The following is a 17863-nucleotide window of genomic DNA, read 5'->3' as shown; positions in this document are numbered from 1 at the left end:
ATCGACACCTTCCTGCATAAGCAGTAAACTGGTATTTTTCCATGCTGCAGCTCACACATACACATAGTACCCCTCGCAGAAACACCTCCGGTCCTATAGGTGGCGCCATGACGCGTTGTACGTCATAGCTGTGACGCCATCGGCTCTGAAGCGGAAGTAGCTGTCAGGTCTGCGGGTGCACGACGAAGATGTGGATGAGATGAAAACTGAAGTGCGTAAATTTAGAAAACCCGGGCAATTTCGCTGAGCAGACATGAAGACGGTGTTTGTAACTGTCGGCACCACGAGCTTCGACGAGCTGATTGAGAGCATCACTTCCTCTGAGGCCACTCAGGTGAGGAAAGTTACCTGAGGAGTTATTGAAGATGTGAATAGTGTGCAATAAACCACTGAAATCAGCAGGGCATAGGCCGTAGAGCTTTTAAAATCTATGAGCTCCCTATTATTTTTATGCAGGAATACTTTTATCTGTGACCAATATAAGTGGGCTAAATGTGCTCTGTTATTTTGCGGACAACCTCCCAGTTTTATGTTTAAAAACCAAGTGGAAGTTATCTCTGGCCATCGGTACATGTATTCACCGGTCAATTTATTAGGTATACCTTGCAATGACTGGTTTGGACTCCCTTTTGTCTGCAAAACTGTCTTAAATCTTTATAACATTCACTTATAACATATAACAAGGTGCTGAAAACATTCCTCACATAGTTTTGTTCATATTAACATGCTGGCGTCACATAGCTGGTGCACATCCATGACGGGAATCTCCCATTCCAACATATTCCATAAGTGCTCCATTTGATTTAGATTTGGTGACTCGTTGTCTTGTTCAGGAAAACAGGCTGAGGATTATGTGAGCTTTTTAACACGGTGTTATATCCTGTTGGAAGCAAGCATCAGAAGATGGTACACTGTGGTCATAAAATGAAAGATATAGTCAGAAATAATACTCTTAGACTTTAAATGATAATCAGTTGGCACTAAGAATGCAAAGAAATGTCAACAACACCATTACGCCAAAGGCAGCATGGAGCCGTGCTTTCATGATCCTACTGTTTGAATGTTCAAGAAATCAAGACTAATCAGACCAGGCAACATTTTCCGGTCATCTGTTTTCCACCGTTGGGGAGCTCATGTGAATTTTAGTCACAGCTGCCTGTTCTTAGCTGATGGGAGTGGCACCCGGTGTGCTCTTCTGCTGCCCAGCTGTTATGTGTTCAAAGATGCTCATCTGCATACCTTGATTGTAACAAGTGGTTATTTAAGTTACTGATGCCTTCTTATGATCTTAAAGCAGCCTGGCTATTTTCCTCTAACCTCTGGCATCTACAAGGCATTTTTACCCAGATGTTCACCTAATATTTTCTGGGGTTTTTTGTTTGTTTGTTTTTTAACCATTATCTCATGGTTTTGTAAGAATATCACAGTAGATCAGACGAGTTGCTCAAATACTGAGACTAACAACAAGGCCACTTTCAAGTCAGTTAAGTTCTTTTTCTGATGCTCAATTTGAACTTCAGCAGGTTGTCTTGACCATGTATTCAGGCACGGAAACATCGTCAACACCAGTTGCTACCATGTGATTGGTAGATTGGATATTTATCTAATGAGCAATTGAAAAGGTGCACCTAGCAACATTTAAAATAACAGTATTAATAAGAGTAGAATTTCATTCATGTGTGCAAAATAAAATACTGAACAATAAATATTTCTCTTCACCAAAATGGTCTCAGTATGTGCTACAGTAACTTAAATGTCTGTTAGAGCCCATCCATCCATCCATCTTCATCCGCTTTGTCCGGGGCCGGGTCGCGGGGGCAGCAGCCTAAGCAAAGAGGCCCAGACCTCCCTCTCCCCAGCCACCTCCTCCAGCTTATCCGGGGGAATACCAAGGCGTTCCCAGGCCAGCCGAGAGATATAATCTCTCCAGCGTGTCCTGGGTCTGCCCCGGGGCCTCCTCCCGGTGGGACATGCCTGGAACACCTCACCCAGGAGGCGCCCAGGGGGCATCCTTGTCAGATGCCCGAATCACCTCAGCTGGCTCCTTTCGATGTGGAGCAGCAGCTGCTCTACTCTGAGCCCCTCCCGGATGGCCGAACTTCTCACCCTATCTCTAAGGGAGAGGCCAGCCACCCTTCGGAGGAAGCTCATTTCTGCCGCTTGTATCCGCGATCTCGTTCTTTCGGTCACTACCCACAGCTCGTGGCCATAGGTGAGGGTAGGGACGTAGATCGACCGGTAAATTGAGAGCTTCGCTTTTACACTCAGCTCCCTCTTCACCACGACGGACCGGTGCAGCGTCCGCATCACTGCAGCCGCAGCACCAATCCGTCTGTCGATCTCCGGCTCCCTTCTCCCATCACTCGCGAACAAGACCCCGAGATACTTGAACTCCTCCACTTGGGGCAGGAACTCATCCCCGACCCGGAGTGGGCACTCCACCCTTTTCCGGCTAAGAACCATGGCCTCAGATTTGGAGGTGCTGATCCTCATTCCCGCTGCTTCACACTCGGCTGCAAACCGTTCCAGTGCGAGCTGGAGGCCCTCACCCGATGAAGCCAACAGAACCACATCATCTGCAAAAATCAGAGATGAGATTCTGAGGCCACCAAAGCGAAAGCCCTCCGCCACTTGGCTGCGCCTAGAAATCCTGTCCATAAAAATTATGAACAGAACCGGAGACAAAGGGCAGCCCTGGCGGAGCCCATCACCCACCAGGAATGAGTCCGACTTATTGCCGGCAATGCGAACCAAGCTCTTGCAACGGTTGTATAGGGATCGAATGGCCCGTAGCAATGGGCCAGACACCCCATATTCCCGCAACACCTCCCACAGGACACCCCGAGGGACACGGTCGAATGTCTTCTCCAAGTCCACAAAACGCATGTAGACTGGTTGGGCAAACTCCCATGCACCCTCAAGTATCCTGGAGAGGATAAAGAGCTGGTCCAGTGTTCCGCGACCAGGACGAAAACCGCATTGTTCCTCCTGTATCCGAGGTTCGACTAACGGACGAACTCTCCTTTCCAGCACCCTGGCATAGACTTTCCCAGGGAGGCTGAGGAGTGTGATCCCCCTGTAGTTGGAACACACCCTCCGGTCCCCTTTCTTAAAGATGGGGACCACCACCCCGGTCTGCCAGTCCACAGGTACTGCCCCTGTTTAGAGCCCTAAATTTGCATTTTGTTTGATTTCTTTTTTTAAAAATCTCCCTTCAGCACCACAGTAATCATTGTGTCTTACTAATTTTCTAACAATATTGAAGAAATATAACTATAACGTGACAAAATATGGAACAAGTGAAGCGCTGTTCTCGAGCTTGATGGAAAATTAGCTGCCATTAAACAGGATGGGCAAATATTTATCAATTAATCCTGAACTACAACATGTACCATTATGTAGATAAATTAATTATAGGAAAATCTGTATAATAATAATAATAATAACAAATCCAGTATTCACAGCTTTTAAGTTGTGTTAGAGGTTAAAACACTGCACTGTGGTGATATAATGACATACGGGACTGTCTGTGTGCAGACAAAAGGAAATATGAAACCAAACCTGTGACGCTCGCAGGTATCAAGTTATGAATAAGGTTCTCAGGAAACTAATTCAAAAAGGTGCCGCAGGTGGCTCACACCTGCACAATGTGTATATCATATGACTGAAAGATATTCCCTCTAAAATCTTTCTGAAGTCTAAAAATGGCAATAATGTGTAAATTATTGATGTGAATTTGTGCTGCTTTCATACTAAGCAATTATTTTCTCCCTCAGGCTTTAAAGGCTCGTGGATATGAGCGTTTGGTGCTTCAGGTTGGAAGAGGTTCAGTTCTTCCAGCTGCTGACAGCTGTCCACACATCAGACTGGAGGCTTTTCGATTCAAAAACTCAATAGCAGAGGACATCAGTCAGGCCGATCTCATCATCAGCCACGCAGGTAGGGCGATCAGGTGTCCTACACAGCTAATGCACTCCCGTCCCACACATGGTGACAGTTTATTTCATTTTTATTATCTCTAGTTGAAAATAAGAGTAAACAATTAGCTGGAAAAGAGATTTTTATATCTATGGATACATCTCTACAGAAACCCAAAGCGTCTGAAATTGGTTTAAATGGCTGTTGGAATTAAAAAGGTGAGATTCTTGCATAAAAGGAACCTCAGCTTCCATTTAAATTTATAAGAAACACATTCAAAAAACTTGCAGAGCCTCACTGTTGGTTGGTTGAGAGCTGCATGTAAATATCAATGCCCCCCGTGTCACAGCAGGAGTAAATGGAGGAAAGAAGATCTGCAAATCTTGAGCCTCACTCAAGCATTTCTTGAATGACTCACAGGATGAGCCAGTGTTGTGTCGACACATAACTATTGTTGCTAGCGGCCTGTCACAAAAACAGATAATTTGTTCTCATTTCTTTAGTTCTAATTGAAAACTTGACATACCTCGACATGGTGTGCACTGTGTCCTTAAAAAAGTTTGAGTAAATGGCAAAGACCTGAGAGATGCACCTGGTCCATCTACTGTTCACTGAAGCCTCATTAGAAACGGTGTGGACGGGTGGCTGTTAGCAAGACATTTATAAGGAGGGGAAATGGAGAGAAAAGGCTGAGGTGGAACAAATTACTCAAGAACTGGACTGAAAATCAGTGGCAACAGCTTTTATGGAGTGATGAATCTAATTATGTATGCATATTTCATAAAAAATCCCTCCATAAGCTTCAACTGGTTCAGAACTCTGCTGCTCGCATTATCACCAGAACCCCCTCCTACCAGCACATCACCCCTGTTCTTCAGGAACTTCACTGGCTCCCTGTGAAATTCCGGATAATTTTCAAACTTCTTCTGCTCACCTTCAAGGCCATTCATAACCTCGCTCCTCCTTACCTTTCTGACCTGTTAACCACCACCTGTTCTGCCCGTTCACTTCGTTCTTCTTCTTTTATCCAGCTTACTGCACCTTCCTTCCGCCTCACCACCATGGGAAGCAGAGCTTTCAGCTGCTCTGCTCCCAGGCTGTGGAACTCTCTGCCCCCAGAAATAAGAAACACTGGTTCTCTCCCACAGTTTAAATCCCAACTCAAAACTCATCTGTTCAAATCTGCATATTCACTGTGAATCCACTGTTTGTTAATTTTATCTTGTGCTTTTATTTTATTGTTCTTATTCTGCCATTGTTTTACTAAGTGTTTTATCCTATTGTAAAGTGTCCTTGGGTGACTTGAAAGGCGCTCACAAATAAAATTTATTATTATTATTATTATTATTATTATTATTAAATTGCTTCATATTTAATGGTTTTAAAAAAGAAGACAGTTTTTTGTTTTTTTTTAAATAAAAATATCACACCAACATATAAGTATGCAGCCAGGATCCTGCATGACTCCACTCCTGCCAAATGAAGGTTAATCCACCAACCATTGCAGCTCTGATATGGATGTGGGCCCCGTGTGTTTAATGAACACAAGTAAAGCATGCGATAATTTTTAAGTGTTAAAAGACCTTCCCGGAAAACTCAAGTCAAAGCAAAAGAAATGTTTCATCAGTGTACAAACACAAGACTGATGATTAATGGTGCAGCCGTACGAGGGCCTCCGAGTGGAGTTGGAGTTACAAACAGGAGGATATTCATAACAAAGCAGTTTTCAGACAGAGCTAAACGCTTTTAAAATATGACTGAAGACCAGGCCTTTTGCCTCTAGAGGCACTTGAAGCTGCAAATGACTGTTTCCTTTACAAGTTACTACTGTGTATCTGTTGTGTAAATAGATCGGTCTGTAAAGTGTCAGAATGGCTGTAAAAGGCTGGTAGGGATGGGGATTGATAAGAAATTAGCGATTCAGATTCCATTGTCAATATCAGTTATTCATTAGATTCCTTATTGATTCTCATTGGCTCAGTTTTGAGAGTCACCACCATTGCTAAGCAGCAATAAAGAAATTACTTTCATGCAAAGTCGTTACTCATAAAGTAATTATTACACATATTACACTTACTAACATTTCCAAGGAATTAGACGACTTGGAACTGGTTTTCTACAAGAACCAGTTCCCATCCCATCCCCACAGATGGGACACTTTTTTTTTTCTCATTTCCACATTTTTACTCCTGACCCAGTGTCTAAAACTGACAAACATCCCGAGCTTACTGTCACACAAAACAAGAGCAGAAAACTGCAGCTGGAGCCATCAGTGTTGACAAATGGTTGTCTGGTTTAAATATAGTAAATTCTTCTTTTAATCGGCTGAGTTTGCTCTTAGTCTTGAGCCACTGCTGTGTCTTTTTACTTGGTCCTGTTTTCCTCTCCCAGTAGACCCATTTACACAGAAGACATTTGACATGTCAGAGAAGGAAAAGCACAGGTGCAATTAATAACTCTCATGATGGCTGTTTTCCGTCTGGATGAGTCAGGTCTGTGGTTTGTTAATGTACTGTTGGCTCTCTAGAGAGGCCTCCTGGGATATTTAATGGGCCATTATTAATGTTATTTGTATTAATTATAAACAGGTGGTTAATTTAGAGAACTAAGAAGAAAATGTCAAATAAACTGTAGAGAAGACCGAAGTAAGGATTTAAAAATATGGTAATAATAAAAGTGCAGCTACAGTACAGTGTAAGAGTGACAAACAAAAACATTAAAGTGAACCTATTATGTTCATTTCCAGCTCCCTATTTTTCTACTTGGGCTCTATTAAAGTATATTTGTATGAGTCACAGTTAAAAATGACTCTCGTTTATCTTACTGTGCAACTCCTGAGTTTGTCCTCTGCCTGAAACGAGCTTTTTTCTTTTTTCTTTTTAACCCTTTAAGCCATCTGTCTTCTGACTGGCTGCCTGTCATAACCAGAAAGTTTAAACAGCGTGTAGGCGGGGCTTCAGTGCACGAGGTGGTCAAATTAGAGACATCTATTTTCAGTGATGTCTCAAAGCAAAAACAGGAGAAAAAACTGCCTGAAGCGGTTTGTTACAGCTCACAGAGATACCTTGTACATTTCCTAACCTCATTATGGGGTGGATCAGGAGGTAGAGTAGGTCAGCCACTAATCGGAAGGTTGGTGGTTCGATTCCTTTTTGCTCCGATTGCGTTTTTAGACTCATAACATCAAAATAAACACATTGGAAAGATGTCTGAGGTCCTGTTGAGACATAATTTGTCTAGAAACTCTTAATATTCTTAGATTTTTGTCATTTACATAATAGCCACCTTCATTAATTCAGCCAACAATAAACAGGCCACAGCATGCTCGTGTGATGGATTACCAGTTGCAAGATTACAATGAAGTTGCTATAAAACTTTCCAACAAAATGTTGTTGTTTTTTCTTTAACTTGGGTTCTAGTTACAAATAATCCTGGGAATACAAACAGTGCAGCTGCCCAATAAAGACAACTGCAGATCCACCAAATGTGCTGCAGCGGGTTTCATAAGCAGAATCGTCTTTCTGCTCTGTGTTGTTGAAGAAATGGCTCAAAGGCATGTTTTCCATAGCTGTGATGGTATTTTAGTATACAGTGGGTTTACCAACCAGGAGAGTGGGTTGGTAAAGTGAGCTACTGACAAGCATACTGTTTATATAGAAGCACAAGAGGATGGGAGAGGGCAACAATCAGTGGGGTGTATAGTTTGTATATAGTTGTAAAACATCAAGGGTCAGGTAGACAATGAGGGAGTGTTGTGACAGGATCATGACTAAGACATAAACGGGTAAAACAGAGGGGTGATCAGGAAGTCACACTCCAGGGAATAGAAAACTTCCTACATGGACAGTTTGCTACTGTTTACTCCTCCATAGTAGCATCGACACAGTGAGACTGTCTTGACAATCTTCAACAGCATTGACCTGCACAGAGCTGATGAGAAGCGCAGGAAGTGAGATACAGGAATGCAGCAGAGAATCCAGTTAGGTTTCAGACCCTCTGCAGAGTAAAATCTCAGCGGAGAATGAGACAGATACTTATCAGCGGTGTGACGTCACACAGATACACACCCGGTGTATTCCCTGGGTAAGAATCTCAGTGTTGTTCTTCCTCCTCAGGGGCAGGAAGCTGTCTGGAGGCTCTCGGTGCAGGCAAATCTCTGCTGGTCGTAGTCAATGATAAACTGATGGACAACCACCAGCTGGAGTTGGCCAGACAGCTGCACATAGACTCCCACCTGTTGTACTGCACGTGCAGGTATGTGCTCCTACACAGAACCCACATGCAGCTGATTCATGTGAGAATTATCAGTCAGATTGAAGTAACAGCTGTTTGTCTCTGGATGAAATGTTTCAGCACCCTGACAGAAACTCTAAGGACCATGGACCTCTCAGTCCTGCAGCCCTTCCCGCCTGGACAGCCAAAGAAATTTGCAGACTTTATGGACAAAGCTCTTGGCATTAAGTGAAAAGTCTATATCTGCATGATGTCGTGTTATGTACCTGTACGATACACAGATGACACTATGATGTGTTATATTTTTGTATGCAATAATGATACACATCTAAAAACAACTCAATACAACCCTGCTGTATATTTTTAATTATTTTGTATGTTCTAGATTTGTCTTCTAAAGACGTTTTATATGAATGCATCGAATTTTAAGGTGCTCATTTCAAGTGTTTGGTGTCAAGGAAAAATTGAGGAAAGAGAAAAGAGTGAAGCTCTCTGACCTAGTTGCTATGCTTCATTTGTAGCTATTTTTAGAACTGCTGTTAAATTTCTTGGGGGGAAAAGACTCACGTGCACTGGATATGATGAATGATTTCAAGTTAAGTGAGCGTCTTTCTCTGGAAAGAATAACAGACATACTGAGAAACAATTAAAATACATTTAAAAGGTGCTGGAAGCCTGTTTGAACTTTAGAAATGATTTGGACGTTACAGAAAGCCGAACGGGGTGAGGGTTGTAAATCATGTAGTGTTTGGTTCATTGCATCGTGTAGATTTTTCTGTAAATTTAAACATCTCTTAGACTGAGTGAAAATAATGTTTACAAGATTGCTTATTTATGAAGTAAACACGATCTGCAGTTTATCTGTTTTATTATGGTGTTTGTTAGTATTTATTGCCATGTTTGATTTATTTAAAGTCCACTGTGACTTTTTGAACGCATGTGTCATAGTCTTGAGAGACTGCTTGACTGAGGCCTAACTCTGGCTGCAGGCCTGTGATTGTGCATTTTTCCACCTCATTTATTTCTGTGTCCGCTGCCCTCCCACGACTCTGACTCGGAACAAGCTTTAGGACTTTGAAAGTCCACAAACTCCAGAACAACCTGAATAACTGTGCATGGATTTCTCAATGTAAATGATTTCTACTTCAAACAAAAGGCTGCTCTGGTTGTTCTCATGTTTGCCACAAGGGTGAGATGATGTTTAAATTTGTAGCCATGTGGGGGAATTGCTGCAGGGAGTTTTTGCAAAACAGTAGAGGAGAAGTGGTATTTTAAAATAGCTTAGCTTGGATAAGAGCCACCACCATCTGCTTCAGTGATCAGTCCAAGAGGTGCTTTAATAAATCATAGCATCAGAGAAGAGGTATACACTATATGTATCTTCGATGCTTTGAAATGAGAGGCTTTTGTTTTAATACATATTATATGTTTTCTGTTTTTGAGCCAGTGTAACACTTTAAATGCACTTTTATAGAGTCTGTGCATCAGAGGTGGAGTCAGTGGAGGACCACAAGCCTACCAAACATAGAACTGAAGCTATATCCAGTCTTTCTTTTTTCTTTCTTTCTCTTTTTTTTTTATTACATCCAGTTTCTGGTGCTTCTGCCAGTCCTGATTGCAGTCTGAGCTGGCCACCACCTCCAGCTCTTCCAGAGGGAACTGAGGCATTCCCAAGCCAGCAAAGAAATGCCATCTCTCCAGCTGTACCCTGCGGTCTCCTCCAGGAAGACATTTTTTGGGGTTTTGTTTTTATTTGTTTTACAGAACCATTTCTCTATGCCCCGAAATATCTGATTTAACAAAAAAAAAGGAAAAAAAAGCGCTGGTTCATCTTTGAAAAAAACCTAACCTCAAGGTAAGTGGGGAGTGGGGTGATGCTAATTTAACTGTGCAGATCTTAAAGGGAGATTAGTCATATAAACCAGTTTTATAGCAAATAATCTGTAAAAACGGTCACTGTCGATGATCTTTTTAAAAAAGTACAGTTTACATTATGTGTTAAGAGATAGTGATCCCCTTCCTGCTCTCTACACACTGCGAATCATGTACAGATTATTACCACACTCTCAGTATGTGAGCAGAAAATACAGATCACTTGGTAGGTAGGTAAACTCTGAAAACTAGCATAAAGTTAAATGCATTGCTTAACATAAAGTAGGACCCATTTATAGTGTAATTAGCCTATGAGCTGGTTAACAATTTAAAAAAAAAAATAAACAAAAAAGCAAACTTAAATATGTGAGTCTTCATGGTGTGGTTCTACATGGCAGCCAAGTCTGCAGAAGCAAATATGAGTGAAAATATCACAATTTAGACGATTTGGCCTTCAGTGAATTGCTACACAGGGAAGAAAGGTTACATCAGTTTCTGTGCTGCGTCACTGCAAGTAATGACCATCCCTACAAGGGTGATCTGGCTCCTGTATTTCACGCAATATCTTTGAAATAGAGGAAAAGTGTGAATACTGGTCATGCACTGCTGAGTCTTCATTTCTTCATCGAGACAATGGTTTGCTAAACAGGAAATGATTGGTGAGAGGCAGCACGTCGCAGATTTGGCTCTTCAGCCTCTTGACAGTGTTTAAAGTCACAACAGGAAGTATTTCAGTCCACTGTGACCACAGACGCTGGAGAGCAACAACTGATAAGCTGCTAATGTTTCACCAAGTCGCATATTAAACCTGTTCATGTCCGAATGATTGTCATTTATTGTTAACTTCCCATATTTCCACAAGTATAGATGGCTTTTAAATCAGTTTCAGTTTCAGATTTTCGTATAGGAGGAGTGAACCCGAACACGGCAGATTTTCTTCTCAGGAAAGTCCCTGGTCGTTGTTTCTAGACGAATTTCAGTGGAAGCGCAGGACTTGCTCTGAAAGGAACTCGGGTTATAGTTTAGCTTTTTTTTTTTTTTTCACCAATCAAGTGTGTCACAGCTGCTTCTGAGGAAGGTGCTAAAGGAAGTATATTCATAGAATCGAATTCTATAAACCAGGTGGCTCTTATATCCTCATCAGCTTAATTAAATAAATAATTGCTTTGATATGACAAATGAAAAGAAATATAAATGATGGGATGACACCACATAATGACACAGCGAACTTCATATAGGCAAGTACTCAAAACACATTAGTGACAGGCTATATTTGGTGTTACAACCCGAAATCAGATCTAACTGAATAGAAGCCACAAGGCACAACATGCAATCTGAGTTATTACTTGAATTTAAAGCTGCTTTCCATACATAGATACACTTATGCCAAATTCATTAGGTACACCTTAAACCTCTTATTAATGCAGATTTCTAATGATCCAATCACAGGGAATCTTCTTGGTCCATTTAGTCATCAAGACAACTTGCTGAAGTTCAAACTATCAGAATGAGAAAGAATGGTGATATAGTGGACTTTGAATGTGGCATGAGTGTAAGGGTGTTCTGAGTATTTCACAGACTGCTGCTCTGCTAGGATTATTTCTCACACAGCCATCTGTAGGTTTTACCAAGAATGGTCTGAAAAGAGAAATATCCAGTGGATGGCAGTTCTCTGGGTGAAAATGCCTTGCTGATGTCAGAGAAGAGTGGCCACATTGCTTCAAGATCATAAGAATGCACATGCACAAGAAAGCTCTGAATGTATTTCAAACCTTGAAGCAGATGGACCACAGCAGCAGAAGACCACACTGGGTACTGGCCAGTAGAAGATCCTGCTGTGGTTTTTAGATGATGGGGTCAAAATTTGTTGTAAATGACACAAAAAAATGGATTCCTCCTTCCTCATATTAGCAACTCAGGCTAGTGGTGATGTTATAATGGCGTCTGAGATATTTTTTGGCACTATTTGGGCTCTGAGTACCGACTGAGCATCGTCTAAATCCCACAGCCTTCTAGAATATCATTTCTTTATGATCACAGTGTGCCCATCTTCTGATGGCTGCTTCCTGGAGGATAACGCACCATATCAGAAAGCTCAAATTTTCTCAAACGGGCTTCTTGAAAGTGACAATTCAAGAATGTGACAATTTCACTCAAATGGCCTTCACAGTCCCATCACGGATGTACAGCTGAAACGACTTTGTGATGCTATTGTGTCAATATGGACCAACATCTCTCAGGAATGTCTCCAGCTCCTTGTTGAATCTGTGCAATGAAGAATTAAGCCAGTTCTAAATGCAAAAGGATGTCCAACCCAGTTCTAGGAAGATGTACCTAATAGAGTGGCCAGTATGTACACTTGGGCTCTTCTGTATTTTAATTTCCCCGTCAAATGTTATTTAAATCTATTACTATTCTTAACCTTCAAGTCACTGATACCACACACATATATTTAGAAGTACCTGGCTAACAGTTTTTGATTGAATCATGAGTAACAGGCTCACAGCACCAAAAGGTACTCCTGCCAGTGCCTCAAGGCAGATACTTTATGGCCCAAGTGATGATGAAAACAGCTCAGGTTAACTTCTTTTCTTTTTTTTTTTTAAGCAATTGAAACCTACAATTAATTATACTGGAGCATTTTAGAATATCTGTCATAGATACAATAAACAGTGTAGGCATGATAAACACAAATAGAGCCATATAATGTGGGTCATTATGAACCCACTGGGTCATTTCACTCATTGAATAGCTTCATTATGTGAGGGTTAATGTCTGACTGAAAAACCTCCTCAGTCTAAATGACCTCTCAGGCGTTTTACTTTTTTTTATTTCTTTCTTTAATTCAGCTCCAGTTTGGACTGCTTCTGTCTGGCACACAATTAGATTCACATGATGTTTGTGCAAACTGCGGGTTAATCTAATAGAGATGAACTGACTAAAGTTAGTAAAGCTGTTGTGTGGTAATGTTTGATGAGTCATGGCTGTGGCAACAATGCCTTCATGTTGCTTAATGGCCCTGTATACTCCCCCACACTCTCTTAAAACTGGCGTGCCAGGAATTCCAGTTTTCAGATTTAAAGAAAATCTAGTTATTCAGCAAATTTGTTTTACAAACACATCAACTCATAGCAAGGAAATATGTGGTTATAAGCAATCTTTTGCATATTTATATGGTTTCTTGTGTTTTGTGCACTCTTTTTTTATGCTTACAAGTTGGAAATTGGGAAATATTACTTTAATGTTACTAAATTCTTAATAGAAATGAAGTGCTTGTAATGTTAGTGAAAGTTATGACTCCTGCACGCAGAAAGCAACTGGATTTGAAGTATAGCAGTAAGCTCTCTGATACACAAATGGCTCATTCTGAGTGGACTGAATACATCCATACAAAAAGTAACAGCTGGGTCAACGCTGAGGGTCAGTCAAACAGCTCTGAATGCAGTGGTCAGTTGTGGATATCACAGGAACTTGAATCAGTGCTGGTTGTGTGCTACATCAGATCATTCCTTTTAACTGATTCACTGTGTGACAGCGAGATGATTGAGATTTTACCGTCTCCTCTGCAAAGTTTTGCGTGACTTACAGACTTGTTGGAGATAAGCCACATTTTATGAAGCTCAGCTGTTTAATCGGATGTGTGGTTTTATTTCAACTTCCCCTTGTGGCTTTGAAAAGTCAGTAATTGATCCATCCGTCTTAGTTGCACTGTCTCTGTTGCTTCAGCTTTAGTGGAATTATCCAGTTTGGTAATGTTGCCATGCCAGTTGGTTAATGGCTAGACACAGTACACTGTGGAATATTACGTGTCTGTGTAGCTGCTAAACATCTTGTGCCAGTATTCCTACCACATCCTTCCATGAAGATTTTACACAAGATTTTTAAATTATGTAAAATGAGTGCGTTAGCTGTAATGGTGTTGCTACGATCAAATTTTGAAATTTGATTGTTTCATTTAATTGTGTTGCTGTGCCAATGCAGCCATAGGGGGAAATTACAGGGGTAAAAGGGAGATTCCCTTTTTCTGGAAAAAGGTCCCCCTCAGTGGAACTCTGTGAATACAACTATTTATCAAAAACAATCAAGTTAAAGTTTTCGAAACTAGTAGTTCAGTCCACTGCCATCATTTGTGTGAGACACTGTTCTTTATTACCATTCGAAATAATAAAGCATTTTTAGAGATGGAGAAGCATAAAGGACGGATGAGGCCAATGTGACAGCACCCATCGGTCCTGGTAGAGGGCCGATATGGTTGTGTGTTGGTTCGATGATGGGCTTTGCAAACTGTTGTCTCCCCTGCTGTAGCTGTTTACTCCCTCCAGGGTTCAGGGCCAAAAATGTGTGATCCGTGGGCTTCTCTTTGTTTGTGTTTGTGTTTTTGTTGTTGTTGGTCATTTTGCTTAGCTGCTGCCCTGGAGAAGTGAAACTAAGTGTTAGAAATAATGAAACCTGCCCCCTGGGCCACACTGCCTGTGCTTTTCATTCTGCCCAACGCACAGCATTACCACTGTCAGGCTATGCACAGCAGTTTTTTGGGACTACACGCAAGGACATCTGCATAGGTTGCATGCCCGAAATCTTTCAGTATGTATGGCTAGAGACATGAAATCCTCTTTATGAAGGCTCAAGCTGAGCAATTATGCTGTCGGCATCGTGGAGATTTGAGACCAGATGTGACGAAGCAGGGGTGGATTTGACTGTAACTGACAAATCTTTAGTCTGTGAGCATGTTCTGAATAATCCTCCTTTTTAATAATGATCATAATTTACAACATTAAATTCACAATTTATTCAGTGTGACGTGAAGCAACAGAGCCCATAAAGATGTGGGGAAGTTAAAACAGACAAACAGCCAAAAATCTTTTTGGATCCACAGAAGTCGCCCTTGCAGATGTCAGGCATTTCACCCTGAAACCCTGAAGCTACGTCCATCTTTTATATTGCCTATGTCTAACCAGAATGCATTAAGTCACATTTAAATCTTCTGCTTTATTGTAGCAGCTTATTGTTACAAGACAGCAATGTCTCCTCATGCAGCATCTCCTGAGGTCTATCCAGGATTACTCAATGAATTATCAGATGATTTAGTAGGGTATTTTTTCCCCTGATATAATCTCCTGATTTCATATACACCCCCACATACACTGATTCTTTCTCCCCCTATTTAAATCCTGTAAATCCCCGTGGTTAGCTTGAGATTGAGGTTGGAGCTCTGCACAAGCTAGTCAGCCTCTTTCCCTAAACCAAAACTAGGAGCCTCATTTCTTTATGGAAGTATAAATCACATGTGGTCTAAAATAACATTGTATATTGTGCCATTAACTGAGAAGACTGATTATCAGACATGATGATCAGTCCTTGTGATTAGTCACAAGGAAAATTACTGGTGTCTCTAAAGGAGGAATGGTGAGAAAACCAGAAAACCTGTGTTGAAAACTTGGATGGAGTGTTTTTTTCGCAGTCTTTTAGCAGCATTTGCAGTCTTAATGAAAATGCCTGTTAATGTCAGTAAACAGGAAATCAAGAGCAAGGCATGAACAGCCCCTGCTTGAAAAACAAAACAAAACATGAGGCCAGGGTGTCTTTATATCTCTGCATATACAATGCAGGCCTAAAATCAACTCACCTCCTAATCTCTAACCTGAAAGCAGACTAACTGAATAACTTTCACATGCAAAAGCTGGAAATGCTCCTTTTTTAAACTCCAGGTATCAGATTAATATCATATCAGATTTATATCAAAACTACCAAGACAAGGGTGTATTTATAGCCGATGCCTTAGAGCAAACTACAACTAACTACGTTGTGGGTGTCATGCTAAGAGCTTCTTTCGTCTAACAATAAATATATAAGAGAAGAACTGATGATAAATCAGATGACAGAGGACTTTTCCCAAACATAGGAACCTGTGGTAGACTACTACACGGACAACAACTACATCACTTAACCTGACCTAAACATACCTACTACACAGACTTGGGTTTATTTTGTATGTTTGTTAACTTCTGCTTTAAAATCAGTGTAGTTTCAGTTTCCTGGATGACATTGCTCATTTATTTTCACTTTTGTTGTTAAAAAATGTTTTATTTCACCTTAGTTCATTTCAAAGGTTCACACTATAGATTCGATAGTCCCCCCCCCCCCCCCCCAAACTACCGTCTACTGTTAATTTGATTTGAATTTACTAAAATGTTTTTTGCTTGTTTTCTCACAGTTGCTTGAGTTTTTAGTTTAAATTTAGTTAACCATCATAACCTCAGCCAGTGTGGGCAGGGGCTGTCTACACCAAGCAAAATGTCAAAAGTGGGAACCTGCCTACCCACAGTCATTTTCAGTGATATACCAAGAAGTGCTGTTACAGTACAAAATACTGTTTTAAAGGTGAAGATTTATTAATAAGACTGTAAATGTGTCTTTTGTGGGCTGGAAAATAAAAGTATTTCTCATCTGTTTTTCTACCATAAACACACTATTTTGAACAGGTATAGCTACCTTTATAAACAATGCCAAGATAAAAAAAATATATTTTACTTTACCCAAAATAAGTTGAAAAGAACCTATCCTGACCTTCTTGCTGTACCAACCTTCACAGCAGGAAGGTCCTGGGTTTAAAACCACTGGGCAGGTAGGGACTTTTTCCCTGTGACTGGGTTCCCTCTGGATACTCCAGCTTCCTCCCAGTCCTAAGACATGCATGGGGTTAGGTTAATTGGTGATGCTGAAGTGGCTGTAGGTGTGAATGGTAGTGTGTTAGCCCTGTGATGGGCTGGTGTACCCTGCCTCACACACCATGACAGCTGTGGTATGTTCAAACCCCACCATGACCCTAAAATGGATAAACAGCTAAGAAAGAAAAGTAATGACTTTTGTAAAATTCCACAATCAGGAACCACGTACAGGCTTTGTTGGTGGTCTAAACAATATAGCACCTCCTAATATAACGTAAAAATAAGACATAAAGCCATTCTCCTTATTGAATCTTTTTCTTCTTCTTGCGACAGCTCTACTTCTGTCACAAATCATGCCTGACACTCTTCTCTACCCTCTCTGCACTCTCAACTTCACCTCTCTTGTGCCCCATCTGTTGCTTTGGATGGTTGACTCCAGGTATTTAAACTCGTCCGCCTTCACTACCTCTGCTCTTTTTAGCTTCAGTGTTAAACCTGTCTCCCTCTCATACACACGTGTCATTTCTTGCTTCTACTGAGTTTCATTCCTCTTCTATCCAGAGCATACCTCTTCCACCTCTTCTCTACTCTCACTACAGATCACGAAGTCATCTGCAGACATCAGAGTCCACAGAGACTCCATTCTGGCCTCATTTGTCCACCATCACTGCAAACAATTAGGGCCTCAATGGTGATCCATGATGTAATCCCACCCTCACCTTGAAGCCATCTGTCACTCCAGCTGCACACCTCACCACTGTCTTGCTGTCGTTATACATACCCTGCACCACCCTCACGTGCTTCTCTGCCCCTCCACTCTTGGTATTGATCATACCCTTTCTCTAGACCCACAAAGACACAGTCCAGCTCCTGAGCTCCTCTACACTTCTCCATCAAAAATCTCAAAACAAACATCACATCTGTATGTGCCCTCTTGGCATTGCTAATCCCAGTGTCTCTTTTCTAAACCTAACTTTAACACCTTTCCCCACAGCTTCATGGCTTAAGTGTTGCTACAACTCTGCACATCACCCTTGTTCTTTAAAAATTGGCACCAGCACACTTCTCCTTTCCTCATTCTTCAAGATTGCGTTAACAAATCTGGTTAAAAAGTCCCTCTCCCCTAGACATCTCCACACTTCTACAGGCATTCAGTTGCATTTCTACTCTTC

The 17863-nt window shown here is 41.3% G+C and overlaps 1 protein-coding gene across 1 annotated transcript; it reads left to right on the top strand.

Annotated features, from left to right (window-relative positions):
- The first annotated feature begins 143 nt into the window (after positions 1-143).
- On the top strand, positions 144-9591 carry LOC147337282 (UDP-N-acetylglucosamine transferase subunit ALG13). The gene is made up of 4 exons (XM_086303141.1): positions 144-334; positions 3777-3939; positions 8034-8172; positions 8272-9591. Exons 1-4 carry the CDS (start codon positions 254-256, stop codon positions 8381-8383), a joined length of 495 nt encoding a protein of 164 aa, XP_086159267.1. The 5' UTR covers positions 144-253; the 3' UTR covers positions 8384-9591.
- Positions 9592-17863: the final 8272 nt, after the last annotated feature.

Source organism: Aulonocara sp. 'chitande type north' Nkhata Bay, linkage group LG2 (genome assembly GCF_057382095.1).
Source record: "Aulonocara sp. 'chitande type north' Nkhata Bay isolate Kocher_YH1m ecotype deep benthic linkage group LG2, A_spYH_male_GT1.1, whole genome shotgun sequence".
Taxonomy (NCBI): Eukaryota; Metazoa; Chordata; class Actinopteri; order Cichliformes; family Cichlidae; genus Aulonocara; species Aulonocara sp. 'chitande type north' Nkhata Bay.
This window is presented reverse-complemented; position numbering and strand designations above follow the sequence as displayed.